Source organism: Narcine bancroftii, chromosome 3 (assembly GCF_036971445.1).
Source record: "Narcine bancroftii isolate sNarBan1 chromosome 3, sNarBan1.hap1, whole genome shotgun sequence".
NCBI classification, from domain to species: Eukaryota; Metazoa; Chordata; class Chondrichthyes; order Torpediniformes; family Narcinidae; genus Narcine; species Narcine bancroftii.
The window spans coordinates 328588536-328603523 of record NC_091471.1 but is presented as its reverse complement, the minus strand read 5'-3'; the positions used below and the strand labels follow the sequence as shown (position 1 = coordinate 328603523).

General features: G+C 51.1%; 1 protein-coding gene across 10 annotated transcripts in view; it reads right to left on the bottom strand.

Moving 5' to 3' along the window:
* Window positions 1–14988, bottom strand: part of LOC138759173 (SLIT-ROBO Rho GTPase-activating protein 3-like) — a 90926-nt gene that overhangs the window by 26729 nt on the left and 49209 nt on the right. For all 10 annotated transcript variants that reach the window (XM_069929194.1, XM_069929199.1, XM_069929200.1 and 7 more), the window contains 7 exons: window positions 13220–13414; window positions 9856–9940; window positions 8766–8793; window positions 8023–8125; window positions 5439–5499; window positions 3244–3321; window positions 542–673 (listed from right to left, as the gene is read on the bottom strand). In XM_069929194.1, coding sequence (XP_069785295.1) covers window positions 542–673; window positions 3244–3321; window positions 5439–5499; window positions 8023–8125; window positions 8766–8793; window positions 9856–9940; window positions 13220–13414 — 682 coding nt within the window. The remainder of the gene's footprint in view (window positions 1–541; window positions 674–3243; window positions 3322–5438; window positions 5500–8022; window positions 8126–8765; window positions 8794–9855; window positions 9941–13219; window positions 13415–14988) is intronic.

The window sequence follows — 14988 nt, the reverse complement described above, 5'->3', positions numbered from 1 at the left end:
TTGTGCTCCCTCTCCGGACACTGATCCCAGTAGATCACATCGATGGCGGGGTGGGGGGGGGGGGGAGGGAGGAGGGTCCTCTCTGCTGCTCTTTACGGCCCTGTGGATTGACCTCCGAGCGCAATTGTGATTTGAAAATGCAAATTTTACGTCACAGAGGGGTGGTGTCGATTCACTGCCTCTTGCAGATTTCCATTTGAAACTGCGCGTTGCATGACTGGCGACGCACAGCAATTTTAAAATACCATGTTTATTTTACAGAACATAGAACACTGCAGCACAATACAGGCCTTTTGGCCCTCAATGGTGTGCCAACTCATAGACAGGCAGTTATGAATGAGATCCGTTCCTACATCTGTCTTTAAGTCGAATTTATAGGCAAGTTAGAATAGGGATATATCTAGCGTTAGTTAGTCAAAGATTGGTCAGAATATAATTGAAATTTTACCTTTATGGAAGGGAAGGGAAGCAGGGTGTGAGGAAGTTGGGGTAGGAGGAAGCTCGGGAAAGCTCAAAGGGGTAGGGTCAGTGTCCAACTCACCCACACAGGCGATGAGATAACCGAAGGTCTCTATGGGGAAGATGGGTCTACTGAGGCTCCGGAAGTAGAGTTTCAGTAGTCCCGCCACGGAGTCAATGTTGTGGGCATCCAGGGAGTCCAGAGGGTCTTCACCTACAACCAAGAGGGGGGAGTAAGAGGGAGAACATGCGGGGTGGAGAGAAGGAGGGCACAGGAATTGAGGGAGAGACCAGGGGGTGGATCTAAGGGAGAGCAGGATAAAAAGGGGTGAAGGGGAAAGAGAGATGGGGGAGAGAGAAAGCGAGAGAGAGAGAAGGAGAGATAGGGAGGAGAGGTGGGAGAAAAGTGGGGGAGAGGCAGAGAGGGAGGGATGGGGGAAGGAGAGGAGGATGAGGGAGAGGGGGAGGGATAGCAGGAGGGAGATGGGAAAGGAGTGGGGGAGAGAGATAGGGGAAGGGGAGAGAGAGGGGGGAAGGGCGAGAGGGTGAGAATAGGGGAGAGTGGGGAAGAGAGAGGGGGAGAGGGAGGGAGGGGAGAGAGGGGGGGAGAGAGGGGGAGAGAGAGGGGGATAGAGAGGGAGAGAGAGAGGGGAGCAAGACAACAAACCCCATACAGCAGGTCTGTCGAGTCCAATCATTCACCCCTCCCTAACACTCTCTCCTCTTCATCCCCATCCCTCTCTTGCTTTTCTTCCATCTCTCGTCACCGATCTCTCTCTGCTTCACTCATTCTCTCTTGGTCTTTTATACTCTCTCGTTCACTCCATTCTCTGCCTTGTTCACTCGATCCATTCCCCCACATCAGTCTCACACACCCAGTACATCCCTCCCCTAAACTTTTCCTCTCTCTCTACACCTCTCTCATCCCAACTCTTCCCTCTCTCACTCTCTCTCCAGGGCCTGCTCTCCCCCTACCCTTTCTCAAACTCTCCCTCCCACACCTCCCCCTTCACATCCAATCTTCCTACCTTTCTCTCTCCCCTCCCCTCTCTCTCTTCCCCCCAACTCCTCTGCCCATTCCCACTCACCCAATTTCCTCCTTCCCATTTCTCTCTCTGTCATCCACCACTTTGTTCTTTCTCTCTCCCCTTCCCCACTCCCCAATCTCCTTTCATGGAGCCAAAATCAATTCTCACCTTCCCTCATATCATATCCAATCTTTGTCTGAACTCCTTCCCCCTGCCAGTCGTCAGTCTTTATCCTGACACTTTCCTGTTCTCTGCTGATACCTTGCAGAAGGTTCAGGCCCAAAACAACAGAAATATATATCTTCACCTCCTGTGGACACTGTGAGACCGGCTTAGTTCTTCCATTATTCCCGGAATCATCCTTGTGAACCTCCTCTGAACCCTCTCCAACTTCAGCGCATCCTTTCTTAAAAGTTTTGTCTCTCTGTCTCTCTCTTCCCCATCTCTCCCTTTCCCCCTCTTTCTCTCTTCCCTCCCTCTCCCCCTCCCCTCGCTCTCCTCTCTCTCTACCCCCATCCCCATTCCCAGTCTCACACATCCTCTCTCCCCTGCGTCCATTCCCTTTCCAAACAGGCACATGGAGCCGTTGGCGACTCGGGGGGGCGAGGAACCCACATGGGCTGCAGGCGATGTTGGTTTAGGGACTCACGCCGGGCAGATGGAGACCAGCTGGAGGGGTGTACCAGGTATCGAAACTGGGAAGTGAGAGGGTGCCAAGGGGCTTCCTGATCTGTGTCGGAGGTTCAGATCTGGAGCTCGGGGCGCGGACTGTTTGGACTGGACTGTGCAGGGGCACTGGAGGAGAATCCACGGATACCCGGGGACTCGGGGGTGGGGGGGGAGGGGGGTGCTCTCTTCTGCTTCTCTTTCTCTGACTGTAAAAGGTGCTTCAGGCAATTTCTGCCGATGGCAAATCTTTGTCCGCCTTACGTTGGACTAAAGGAAATTTCATGTCATATTACATTTTCTGTCTTTTAACATGAGAATAAAGGATTTTTGAATCTTCAATCTTTTCTCTTTCTGAACTCTCTCCCTCTCCCCCACCATCCTCTCCCTTCTCTCGCACCCCCTTCAATTCAAGATTTCTTTATTGTCCTGTAATAAAGACTGTAATATTACACAGAATTCGTTTCCATCGACCATCCACCATCAGCACTTGCAGACACAGAGAGGGGAGCAAAAGAGACCCCCACCCAGAGTCACCAAGTGTCCATGGATTCGCCTCCAGCATTCCCGCATAGTCCAGACTGAACCATTGGCGGCCAGAGCTCTAGATCCCAAACTCCGATGCGGATCAGGGAGCCTTCAATGCCCTTTTCGCCCTCTCGAAGGGGCTGATACCCCTTCAGCCGGTCTCCCGTGGCCTGGCGTGAGTCAGCAGCCCACGCCGCCACCCGTGCAGTTCCTTCAGCCACGGAGCCCCCCCTCACAGGCCCGCCACCACGGTCACCATCACCGTCCCCGCGGGTCGTCTCCTCTGCTTCTCCTTCTTAGATGGTGGGGGGCGGTCAGTCTCCTCACTTTCTGGTGCCTTGTGTTGGCCCCTCCGTTCCCCCCCCCCGGAGTCTGCAATCATCTTGGGCGTGGACCCGGGAATCACCATCGTTCAAAACCAATACGGAGCTGCCATCAGCAAGACCGGGAGGTTGGACCCCGCGGGGGCAGCACCGCGTCTCCTCTCCCCACGGGTCTGCTCCAGCTGCTGTTACAGAAGCTCCAATTCCCTCCCCAATCACCGTTTATCGACCCCACCAACCTCTCTCGAAAGCGGTCTTGATATCATTCACCTCGCTCTGCGAGCCGGGAATCCGGAAAATTCCCTCGTGGTGAAGACCTGGTGAGGAAACCAGATGGTGAATCCTGATTGGGAGCAAGATTCGGAATCAGTCACACTTTGCCAAAGAGTTGGGGGGGGGTGGGGGTGGTGCGGTTTGGACAGGGGAGGAGTTGGGGGGAGATTTGCTCATTGGGGACATCCAGAGGAGGGGAGAGAGGGAGGAGGAGGGGGGAGGAGGGGGAGGGAAGGAAGGGATGGGGAAGAGAAGATGGACAATGAGAGGGAGGGCAAGTTGGAGGGAAAGAGGATCCGACTCTAACCCATGCCTTGCACTGGTTCACCCTCTTATGTTGGCCTCAGAGACAGGGAGAATAACAATCTAAGTCTCAACTTGGACAGGATGAAGGAGATGATCGTGGAAGGACCAGGAATGACCACCCTCCTTTTCACGTCAACCACTCTGTAGTGGAGAGAACCAAATTCCTTGGAGTTCACTTAACTAGTGATCTATCGTGGACACTAAACATCTCCTCACTGGTCAGGAAGGCACAACAGCAACTGAACTTCCCTGAGAAGACCGGTGGGAAAGGCCACCGGCCATCGTCTACAGGAGGTCTATTGAGAACATCCTGGCCAGCTTCATCAGAGTTGCTGCAGAGAAATGGATCGGAGTTCAATCCACAGGGCCATGAGCGGCAGAGAGGATCACTGGAGTCTCCCCCCACCCCCTTCCCCGTCAATGCGATCTACTGGGATCATTGTCTGAAGAGGGCGCACAAAATCATCGAGGGCCCTTCCACCCCTGCACACAGCATCTTTCAGCTGCTCTCATCAGGGAAGAGATCGAGGAGGATCAGAGCCAGAACCACCAGGCTGAGGAACAGCTTCTTCCCATGGGCTGAATGACCAAAGGAACTGCTCACACTGACCCTTCGTATTCATGAAACATTATATTGATGAAATACCTGTCCTGCGTATGTACTGTGTGTTATGTCTGGGTCTGTGTCTGCGTGTTTTGCACAGAGGACCAGAGATCACTGTTTCGTCAGGTTGGATGTACAATCGGATGATAAATGAACTTGAAATGGGAGAGAGAGGGACAAAGGGGGTAAAGAGAGGGAGGGCAGGTCAGAGTGGGAAAGGAGGGGTGGAAATGGGAGGGAGAGGGAAGGTAAGAAAGGAGGAGGGAAGTGGAGGGTGAGAGGAAGGGGAGTGAGTGGGAGGGATGGGGTCACGAGTGGAAAGAGGGAGAGTGGATCACAGAGCTGGGGAGTGGGAGAGGAAGGGAAGGGGGCATAGGGGATGGGAGGTGAGGAGAGGGCTGGGTTGTGATGGAAAGCTGGCAGAGGTGATGTGGAGGTGATGGAGAGGGAAAGGGGGAGGGAGGGAGATTGGGTGGAGGGAGAGGAGGGAAGTGGTGGGAAAGGGTGAGGGGGAAGTGGAGGGAATGGGGTCAAGGGCTATGGAGGGGAATGGGGATTTTGATAGGATTGTTAAGAAGGCCTCTGGGACACGGCTTCATTAGTCAGGGGATTGAGTTCAGGAGTTGAGAGGTCACGTTGCAACTCTACAAATCTCTGGTGAGACCCCACTTGGGAGTGATCATCTCATTATAGGAAGGATGTGGAAGCTGTGGAGGAGAGGGGGGTAGAGGAGATTGACTAGGATATTGCCTGGATTGGGAAACAAGTCTTATGGGGCAAGGTGAGCAGAGCTAGGAGTTTTCTCTTTGGAGCGAAGAAGGATGAAAGGAGACTTGATAGAGGTTGACGAGGTTCTGAGAGGCAGAGACAGGATGGACGGCCAGCATCTGTTTCCCAGACACCAGAGGACGTCTGTACAAGGTGAAGGGAGGGACTTTTTTTTTACACCGGGCCTGGAATGCCTCGCCAGGGTGTGGCAGTGGAGGCTGGAACATTTAAGAGACAGGTCCATGGATGGAAGAAAAATAGAGGGTTACAGGGTAAGGGAGGATTTTGTATTTTTATATGGGTCAGCACAACATCAAGGGCCGAAGGGCCTGTACTGTGCTGTAGTATTCTATAAACATATGATGGGGGGTCAGAGAACAGGGTCTAGAGAGGGGTAAAAGGGGATGATAGGACAGGGGAGGGGTCGGAGGTCAAGAGCTGGAGGGGTGGAGAAGAGGGGTGGTTGGGGTAACAGTTGCTTACCATGCAGGTTAATAAATTGGATACAGCTGATCACAACCAGCGGGATGGGCTGTCCAGAGCTCTGTGGGCAACGGAGAGGCTCAGTGAGATTCGGGGGGGCCTGGGTTCTGGGACATCAATCAACCCTCCCGCCTGCCCCATCACATGGTCCAAAAGCCTGCCCCTTCCTCACCTCAGTCGCACACACAGCCTAGCACCATCGTGCCTTGGGGCTTCGCGAGACTGAACCACGATTGGGCCACCAGATCCAGCTCCAACAATGTCATCAAGTTGGCAGAGGACCCGGCGGTCGCTGGCCTCGTCAGCCACAACGAGAAGAGGTGGAACACCTTGGGAGTAGCAACCCGAGTCTCAATGTTGACAGGCCGAAGGAGATGATCATGGATGTCAGGAGGAGCAGGAACGACCACCCTCCTCTACACATCAAACACTCTGTAATGGAGAGAGTGGAGAGCCCCAAGTTCCTTGGGGTTCACTCAACGCGTGACCTGTTGAGGACACTCAACTTCTCCTTACTGGTCAGGAAGGCGCGACTGCACTTCCCGAGATGACCAAAGTGGCCACTGTCTACAGGAGCTCTATCGAAAACGTCCTGGCCGACTGCATCAGTACAGGATGGTTGCTGCAGAGAAACCAATCGGAGGTCCATCCTCAGGACTGTAAATATTTTAAAAAATTTAGACATACAGCATGGCAACAGGCCATTTCGGTCCACGAGTCCATGTTGCCCAATTTAGACCCAATTAATCTCCAACCCCCACACCCCAGTATGTCTCCCTCCCCCTCCCCATCGACGTGATCTACCAGGATCGTTGTCCAAAGAGGGTGTGCAAAATTGTCGAGGACCCCTTCCCCACCCTGTACGCAGTGTCTTTCAGCTGTTCCCATCAGGGAAGGGATACAGGAGAATCAGAGCCAGCACCACCAGGCTGAGGAACAGCTTCTTCCTACGGGCTGGATGACCCAAGTGTCAGAAATAAAACTTCTCACACATGAGTCTCTTTAAAACTGATGACACGACAAGCTTTATTTACAAGTCTGCAGAGTTGGACTCAACTGGTTTCTCACCAGTTAAGCCCCGATACATACAGTGCATTGATTTTTATACCCTTATTATTTGCCCTTCCCCTTCTTATTAATACTGTTTTAATTGGTTAGTATTACAAAAACATTCTAAGTATAACTGCATTATTAATTATCACGTTCGTTACGTACGCTGTGAACTCTACATTCACTAAATTCTGTTTCTCACACTTCTTATCAATCCTTTGTCTCCTGCATGTCTCTCACTATGACCATGAAAAGATAGGTTTAAAAAAAACATATTCAGCAGATCCTTCTGTCCTTGACTGCTAGTAAACTCTCTGTCCGTTCTGGCTTCCCTGTTTATGAATAATCATCACATTTTAACTTAAGTCTTTTTAACCTAAATTCTCTATACAACAATTGGAGGCACCGCTGGGATTTTGCCGTTCGTAAAATCGCTGATAATATTCGTACATTGTCCCATGTACCGGTTCAAACCTGGCATCCTTTCCCACAATTTAATTGGATGGACAAATGGTTTGGAGGAACCTGGTGGCGTACCTTCTTGTGGGTCATCGGAGGTATTTTATTCCTCCTACTTATTTTGCCCTGTATTATTCCCTGTCTACGCAGCCTGGTGATTTCCATGGTCGAACAAGCTATGCAACCAGGGGGAATGGGAGACCCTGTAAGACTTTTATTTCAGCGTGAGATTAATGTATCATAAAACATTTCTCTTCCCTAGCTTAGAATCCCCATTCATATCTATATATATATTCAACACATTTTAAAGAGAGAAAGGGGTGGATTGTTATATAGAGAATTTAGGTTAAAAAGACTTAAGTTAAAATGTGATGATTATTCATAAACAGGGAAGCCAGAACGGACAGAGAGTTTACTAGCAGTCAAGGACAGAAGGATCTGCTGAATATGTTTTTTTTAAACCTATCTTTTCATGGTCATAGTGAGAGACATGCAGGAGACAAAGGATTGATAAGAAGTGTGAGAAACAGAATTTAGTGAATGTAGAGTTCACAGCGTACGTAACAAACGTGATAATTAATAATGCAGTTATACTTAGAATGTTTTTGTAATACTAACCAATTAAAACAGTATTAATAAGAAGGGGAAGGGCAAATAATAAGGGTATAAAAATCAATGCACTGTATGTATCGGGGCTTAACTGGTGAGAAACCAGTTGAGTCCAACTCTGCAGACTTGTAAATAAAGCTTGTCGTGTCATCAGTTTTAAAGAGACTCATGTGTGAGAAGTTTTATTTCTGGCACAAGGAACAGTTCACACTGACCCTCCGAGAACCTCCTATTTTCAACACTACATTAGTAAACTGTATATAAAAATACTGGACCAATTTTTCAGGTCAAATTTGGGGAGGGTCGACTTTTACACGGGTCGGACTTTTAACCACCGGTTAGTACCTGTGTCGTTCAAGGCATCGGGAGCTCAGGTGGCCCTGACCAGGTTGTGAGTCTGCAGTCGGGATGTCAGGAGTCTGGATGGGCGGGCAATTAATGAGGGGTTGGGGGAGTCAACTTTTACCTGGATGAACATCTGCAGGTCTCCGTTGAAGAGCTTCTGGTTATACTGCGAGCAAGGCCGCGAACGCTTCTGCCTCTGCGACCGTCCCAGGGTCGCTTGGAACCTGTGGTGGTGGGGTGGTAGCAAGGAGAGAGTTGAAGGGTGTGGGGGGGGGGTGTTCAAAGTTTCCACGTACCAACCCTTCCCCCTCACTACATGTCTCTGGGACCCCTCGGGCAGGCTGGACAGGGAGAGGGAGGGACACAACTGTAAGCTGATCAGCCTCTCAAGACTGTTTCAGGAGAACAGGAGGAGGCCTCACAGGGTCCTGGTTCTCATTAAGCTCCCTTGTTCTAAAATCAACACCCATCTGAATCAGCATCCACCCCCTCACTTTCCCCTTCCCCTCTCTGTCTGTGACCATGTTTTTCTGTCAACATCTAGCTTCCTTTTGGTCTTTCTCTCTGATTCTCTCCATCCCCATGTCTCATCTCCATCTCATCCCCATCTCTCTCCCCATCACCCTCCCACATCTTTCTCCTCCTTCCAACTCTCTCCATCTCCCTCCCCCTCTTTCCCATCTCCAATTTCCCTCCCCTCTCTCCCATCTCCCTCCCCACATTTCTCCCCCCAGTTTGTCTTGTCCCCCCTTTCGAGTTCTCCCTTGAGGGGCTGCAAGGCCTAGACCTGAGGTTTCATCCCCTCAGCCCCAGTGTTAGCCAGGGTACCTGTGCCTCCCACTCTTTGAGGCCGATGGCACCTACCTGAAGGTGGAGTCATCATCCACGATCCCTGTGGATGAGAGAGCGGACAGAGATTAGTCAAGTTTGAGGGATCGAGGGAGATGGGTCACTGTGACCGCCATGGTCTTCAGCAACTCAGGAAGCATCGGAGGGGGGAGAGGGGGGTGGGAGACAAGCCTCATCTCAAGGAGGCTCCATGGGAAAATTGGATGGCCTTCTCCTGGGAGAATGGATGGAGCAGTTCCCTGACAACAAGCGATGGGGCATTTTCATGGGAATGAATGATGGAGCTTTTGGCAATGATGGATTGAGCATCTCTATGGAAAAAATAGATGGAATATACCCATGGCAAAAGTGGATGGAGTATCTCTATGGGAACAATGGATGGAGGGTTTCCATGGCAACAGTGGATGGAGTGTCTCAATGGGAACAATGGATGGAAGGTATCCATGGTAATAATAAATGACCCATCTCCTTAAGAACAATGAAGATAACATCTCCATGGTAACAATGGATGGCGTGTCACCATGGGAACAAATGATGGAGCATCTCCATGGGAACAATGGTGGCTTGTTTCCCTAGCAAAAATGGACGGAGTGTCTCTATGGAACAAATGGTGGAGCATCGCCATGGGAACAACAGGTGACTTGTTTCCATAGCAACAATGGGCAGAGGGTCTCCATGGGAACAATGGGTGGCTTATTTCACTAACAATGATGGATGGAGCATCTCCATGGGAACAATGAATGGCTTGTTTCCCTAGCAATGATGGAAAGAGCATCTCCATGGGACCAAATGATGGAGCATCACCATGATAACAACAGTTGACTTGTTTCCATAGCAACAATGGGTGGAACATCTCCATGGGAACAAATGATGGAAATTGCCATAGGAACAGATGACTTGTTTCCATAGCAACAATGCATAGCATCTCCATGGGAACAAACAATGGAGCATCGCCATGGAGACCAACAGCTGGAGAGCCCCCGGGGAAGTGATTGGTAGGAGGAGGTCCAGTTTTCCCAAGGCGTCAATGGAAGTCAGGATGGTTCTGGGATCACTGGACGGTGCGCTGAGCGGATCGAAGGGGCATGGGTCTGTGGCCACTCACCCTTGTCGATGGCAGCTCTCAGCAGCTCATATTTGGCCTGCAGTTTGGTGATCCGGGCATCGCCTGCCACAGAGTCCTTCAGTTTCTGGGTCACACAGGTGGGGGGGTGGGGGGGGAGGGCGAGATGGTGAGCAAAGTTTCCAAAGACACGCGCTCACTCCCGCCTATGTCCTGCGTGAAACACGGAGGTCTGCATACACCATGATTGTGCTCAAAACACAGGAAATGGTAGAGGAACTCAGCCGGCCTCACAGCATCCACAGGAGGTAAAGATACATCTCTGACGTCTCGGACCTGAGCCCTTCCGCAAGGTGTAAGTAAAGGACAGGAAGGCGTCAGAATAAAGACCGAAGCCAGGGGAGAGGAGTCCAGACCAACAAAGGCATTAATCAGGTAGGATAAGAGGTGAGAATTGATTTTGGCTCTGTGAAAGGAGAGGGGAAGGAGGGAAAGAGGGTGAGAGAGAGAGAGAGACAGAGAAGGAGGGAGAGGGAAAGAGGTTGAGAGAAGGTGAGAGAATAAAGAGAAAGTGACAGAAAGGGAGAGGGAGAGGGTGATAGAGGGAGAGATAGAAGGAGACGGAGAGAGAGACGGGGGGAAGAGACAGGGGAAGGTGGGGTTGTTAACGGAAACTGGAGAATGAAAAGGCTGAGGGAGGAGGGCAGGGGCCATTTGTGGGTATGGATCAGAGGGCAGGAGAGGAAAGCTGAGAATTGATGGGGGCGAAGGGTGGTATCTCTGTGAATGCAGAGCTGGATGAAAGGAGGCAGAGAGAAAGGGGGAGAGAGAGAGAGAGAGGGAGAGAGAGAGAGAGAGAGAGAGAGAGAGAGAGAGAGAGTGGGAAGGGGAGGGGAGCTGGAGGAGACCTAGGGATGGGGAATGAGTGAGACACTAATGGAAAGCAGAGAACTTGATGTTAATGCTATCCAGTTGGAAGATGAGGAGTTGTTCCTCCAATGTGTCGGGGGGTGGGGGGGGGTGGGTCTCAATCCGGCTGTGTGTGAGACCACGCACAGAAACGTCGGCAAGGGAACAGGGTGGGTAGTTAAAATGGCCAGCCACCGAGAGATCCGCACTGTCGTGGCAGACAGAGCCAAGGAGCTCTGTGAAACGATCTCCCAGTAGAAGAGGAAACAGGGGCTGCCGGGGGCAGTGGACGACCCCCCCACCCCACCCACCGGAGATTCAAAAGCAAAGCGTTGCTTCGCTTGGAAGGACAGTGGGGGATCCGTGGCCACAGAGGACAGAGCAGAATATGGCCAACAAGCCCCCAACAGATCTGATGCCTTCTTTGGAGAAGGATGCTAGAGCATGGAGTACAGGGGACAGTTTTTGGCTCCTTATTTAAGAAAGGATGTGCTGGCGTTGGAGAGGGATCAGAGAAAATCCACAAGAACAATTAATGAAATGAAAGGGTTGATGTACAAGGAACATTTGACGGCTCTTGGACTGGACTCATTGGAGTTCAGAAAAATGAGGGGGTGGGAGGACCTCATAGAAGTGTTTCAAAAGGCCTGCACAGAGTAGACATAGAACGGTTGTTTCCTCCACAGTGGAAAAGCCCAGGACAACTTCAGGACTGAAAGGCGTCAGCTTAGAACAGAGAAGCGGAGGAATTTCTTCAGCCAGAGGGCAGCGAATCTATGGCCATGGGCACTGGTGGAGGCCGGGTCTTTGGGTGGGTTTAAGGGAGAGGTTCTTGATGAGCCAGGGCAACGAGGGTAACGGGGAGAAGGCCAGGCAGTGGGAGATCAGATGGTGGGGCAGACTCAATGGGCTGAATGGCTTCTTTCTAATCCCAGATTTTATAGATTACAAATCTCTCCCCCACCTCAATGGTGGATTAACCATTCAGCTGAGTGGACCTAAGCCTAGGGACTCAGAAGGGAGGAAGGCAGGCTCCCAGCAGGAGTGAGGACCTCAGCCTACCAGGAGGAGCAGGGGGGGCAAGGTCAGGAGGAGCCTTACCAAAGCTCAGTCCAGGGGCCTGGGTGTCTCCCCTTAAAGAGCCTAGGCTACCCGACCACCTTTGATCTAAGCCCTTCCTGGACCCTCTGCACCCCCCTATCCACCTACTCTGAGATCAACCGGGGAAGAGAGAGGCGCAGAGAGAAAGAGGGACAGAGAGTGGGGTGACAGAAAGAGCTGGCAGGGTGAGAGGCAGGGAGGGGTGGAGGGAGATGCACAGACCAAGGTACAGAGAGGGAGTGGGGCACACAGTGTCTTCCATGACAAAAAAGGGCTTAGTGAGAGGGAGAGAGTTATTCAGGTGAAGGGGCAGAGAGAGGCAGAGTCCCAGACAGGTGTGGAGATCATAGAACAATAGAACATTACACCACAGAAACAAGCCCTTCTAGTCTGTGCCGAACCATTTGCTTTTTGCCATCCCACTGACCTGCATCCGGTCTGTACCCCTCCCATCCGCATACCTGCCCAAATGTTAAAATCGAGCCCGCATCCACCACCTCAGCTCATTCCACACTCTCTATTTGAAGAAGTTTCCTCTAAACTTCTCCCCTTTCACCCTTAACCCTCTGGTTTGGATATCACTGACCCTCAGTGGAAAAAGCCGACTTACGTTTACTTTGTTCGTCCCCCACATAATTTTAAACACCTCGATCAAATCTCCCTTCATTTTTCGAGGCTTCAGGGAATAAACTCCGAACCTGTTTAAACCTTTCCCTGTAACTCAGTTCGTGAAGTCCAGGCAACATCCTAGTAAATCTCTCCCTCTTTCTACCTTATTGATATCTTTCCTGTAGTTCGGTGACCAAAACTGCACACAATTCTCCAAATTTGGCCGTGTATAATGTCTTATACAACTTTACTGTAACATCCCAACTCCTGGACTCAATACATTGATTTATGAAGGTCAAGGTGCCAAAAGCTCTCTTTACAACGCTGTCCACCTGTGACGTCACTTTCAGGGAATTATGTCTCTGTATTCCCAGATCCCTCTGTTCTCCTTAATTCCCGACCGTTCACCATGTACGTTCTTTCTTGGTTTGTCCTTCCAAAATGCAACACCTCACACTTATCTCCATTAAACTCCATCGGCCATTTTCCAGCCCATTTTCCCAGCTGGTCCAGATCCCTCAAGCTTTGAAAACCTTCCTCGCTGCCCACAACACCTCCGATCTTAGTGTCATCTGCAAACTTGATCCAATTTGCCACATGATCATCCAGATCATTGATATAGATGACAAACAACACTGGTCCCTGCACCAATCCCTGTGGCACACCCCTCATCACAAGCCTCCAGCCTGAGAAGGAATCGTCCCCCACTACTCTCTGGCTTCTCCTGTCCAGTCCTTGTTTAATCCAGTTCACCATGAACACCACCCCGCCCCATCACCCCACTTACGGTGACGTAGTAGGTCTCCGTCTCCTGCTGAGTGGCCCGGCGCCGGCTTAGGTTGGCCTTGGAGCTGGGCTCAACGCCAGCGAGCTTCACCGACTCCGTGGACTGGCTGCGCTGGAAGGCCTCAGAGATGTTGAGCTCTTCGGCCAAGCCCTGGCTCTGCAAGGCCTCCAGGGTGGCCCTCAGGGTCTTGTTCATCTGCCGAGAGTATGGGAGAGAGTCAGTATCGGCGTGGAGAGAGGGCCGGGCACGCGTGCTGGGTCTCATCGGACCCTCAATACAATCCCGGAAAGTGCACTGTAGTTGAAAATAGAAACGGGCCGAGATTTTTTGAACAGGGAGAAAATTGCAAATCCCCAATGCAGAGGGAGCTGGGAGTCCTCGTGCAGTTCAGCCTGAAGGTCAACTCACAGGTGAAGTTGGGGGTGAAGAAGGCGAACCTGTTCATTTCAGGTGGAATCAGGTACAAGAACAGGGATGTGACGTTGAGGCTTTATAAGGCCCTGGTGAGGCCTCGGCCTGCAACATCATGGGCACCAGACTTCACCCATTGAGGACATCGACACAAGGCGGAATCTTAAAAAAAGCAGCATCTATCCTCAAAGACCCCACCCCCGCCTCATCCCATCCATTCCCATCGGGGAAAAGTCAAGGAACCTGAAGACGCGCACTCAGCAGAACAAGCATGGCTTCTTCCCTTCTGCCGTCAGGTCCCAGAATGGACACAGACACGGACTCACTTTCTTCTTATTTCTGCTCCAATTTATTTATGTTTAAATGTAAATTTATGGCAATGTTTGCCCTGTGATGCTACCGCAAAACTTAGCCAATCGCGTGACACGTTCAGGATGATAAATTCTGATCCTGACCGGCTACAGACCCTGTGAGACTGGCTGTGTGAGTGAGTGTGTGTCTGGTTGTGTGTGTGTGTGTGAATGTGTGTGTGTGTGAGCGTGAATGTGTGAGTGTGTGTGAATGTGTGTGTGAGTGTGAATGTGTGTGTGAGTGTGTATGTGTGTGAGTGAGTGTGTGAATGTGTGTGTGTGAGTGTGAGTGTGTATGTGTGTGAGTGTGAGACTGGCTGTGTTCCTTCAGCATTTCTGTATTCCACCACTCTCCTCACTGCATGATTCAGGAGCCACACTTGCACACTCACTTGTATCCACATGGTGGCGTGCAGCTCACACTCACGCTCACACTCACACATTCACACAGCACAGTGAGACACAAACACACGCACATGTGCACACATTCACACAATCAGATGTATAAACACACAATTTTTATTAACTGAACACAGAACACCTCAGCCCAGTAAAGCCCCTTTAGCTCTCAATGTTGTGCCGACCCATATATTCCTTGAAAAAGAGTACTAACCCCTCCCTTCCCCGCAACCTATTTTTCTTCCATCTGTGGGTCCGTCTAAGAGTCTCTTAAATGTTCCAGCCTCCACCACCACCCCTGGCAAGGCATTCCAGACCCCCACAACACTCTGTGTAAAAAAAAACTCCCCTCCCTTCACTTTGTACAGACGTCCTCTGGTGTCTGGGAAACAGGTGCTGGCCATCCACCCTATCTCTGCCTCTCAGAATCTTGTCAATCTCTATTAAGTCTCCCCTCATCCTTCGATGCTCCAGAGAGAAAAGTCCCAGCTCTGCCAACCTCACCTCATTAGACTTGTTCCCCAATCCAGACAACATCCTGGTGAATCTCCGCTGCCCCATCTCCGTAGCTTCCACATCCTTCCTGTAATGAGGTGACCAGAACTGAAC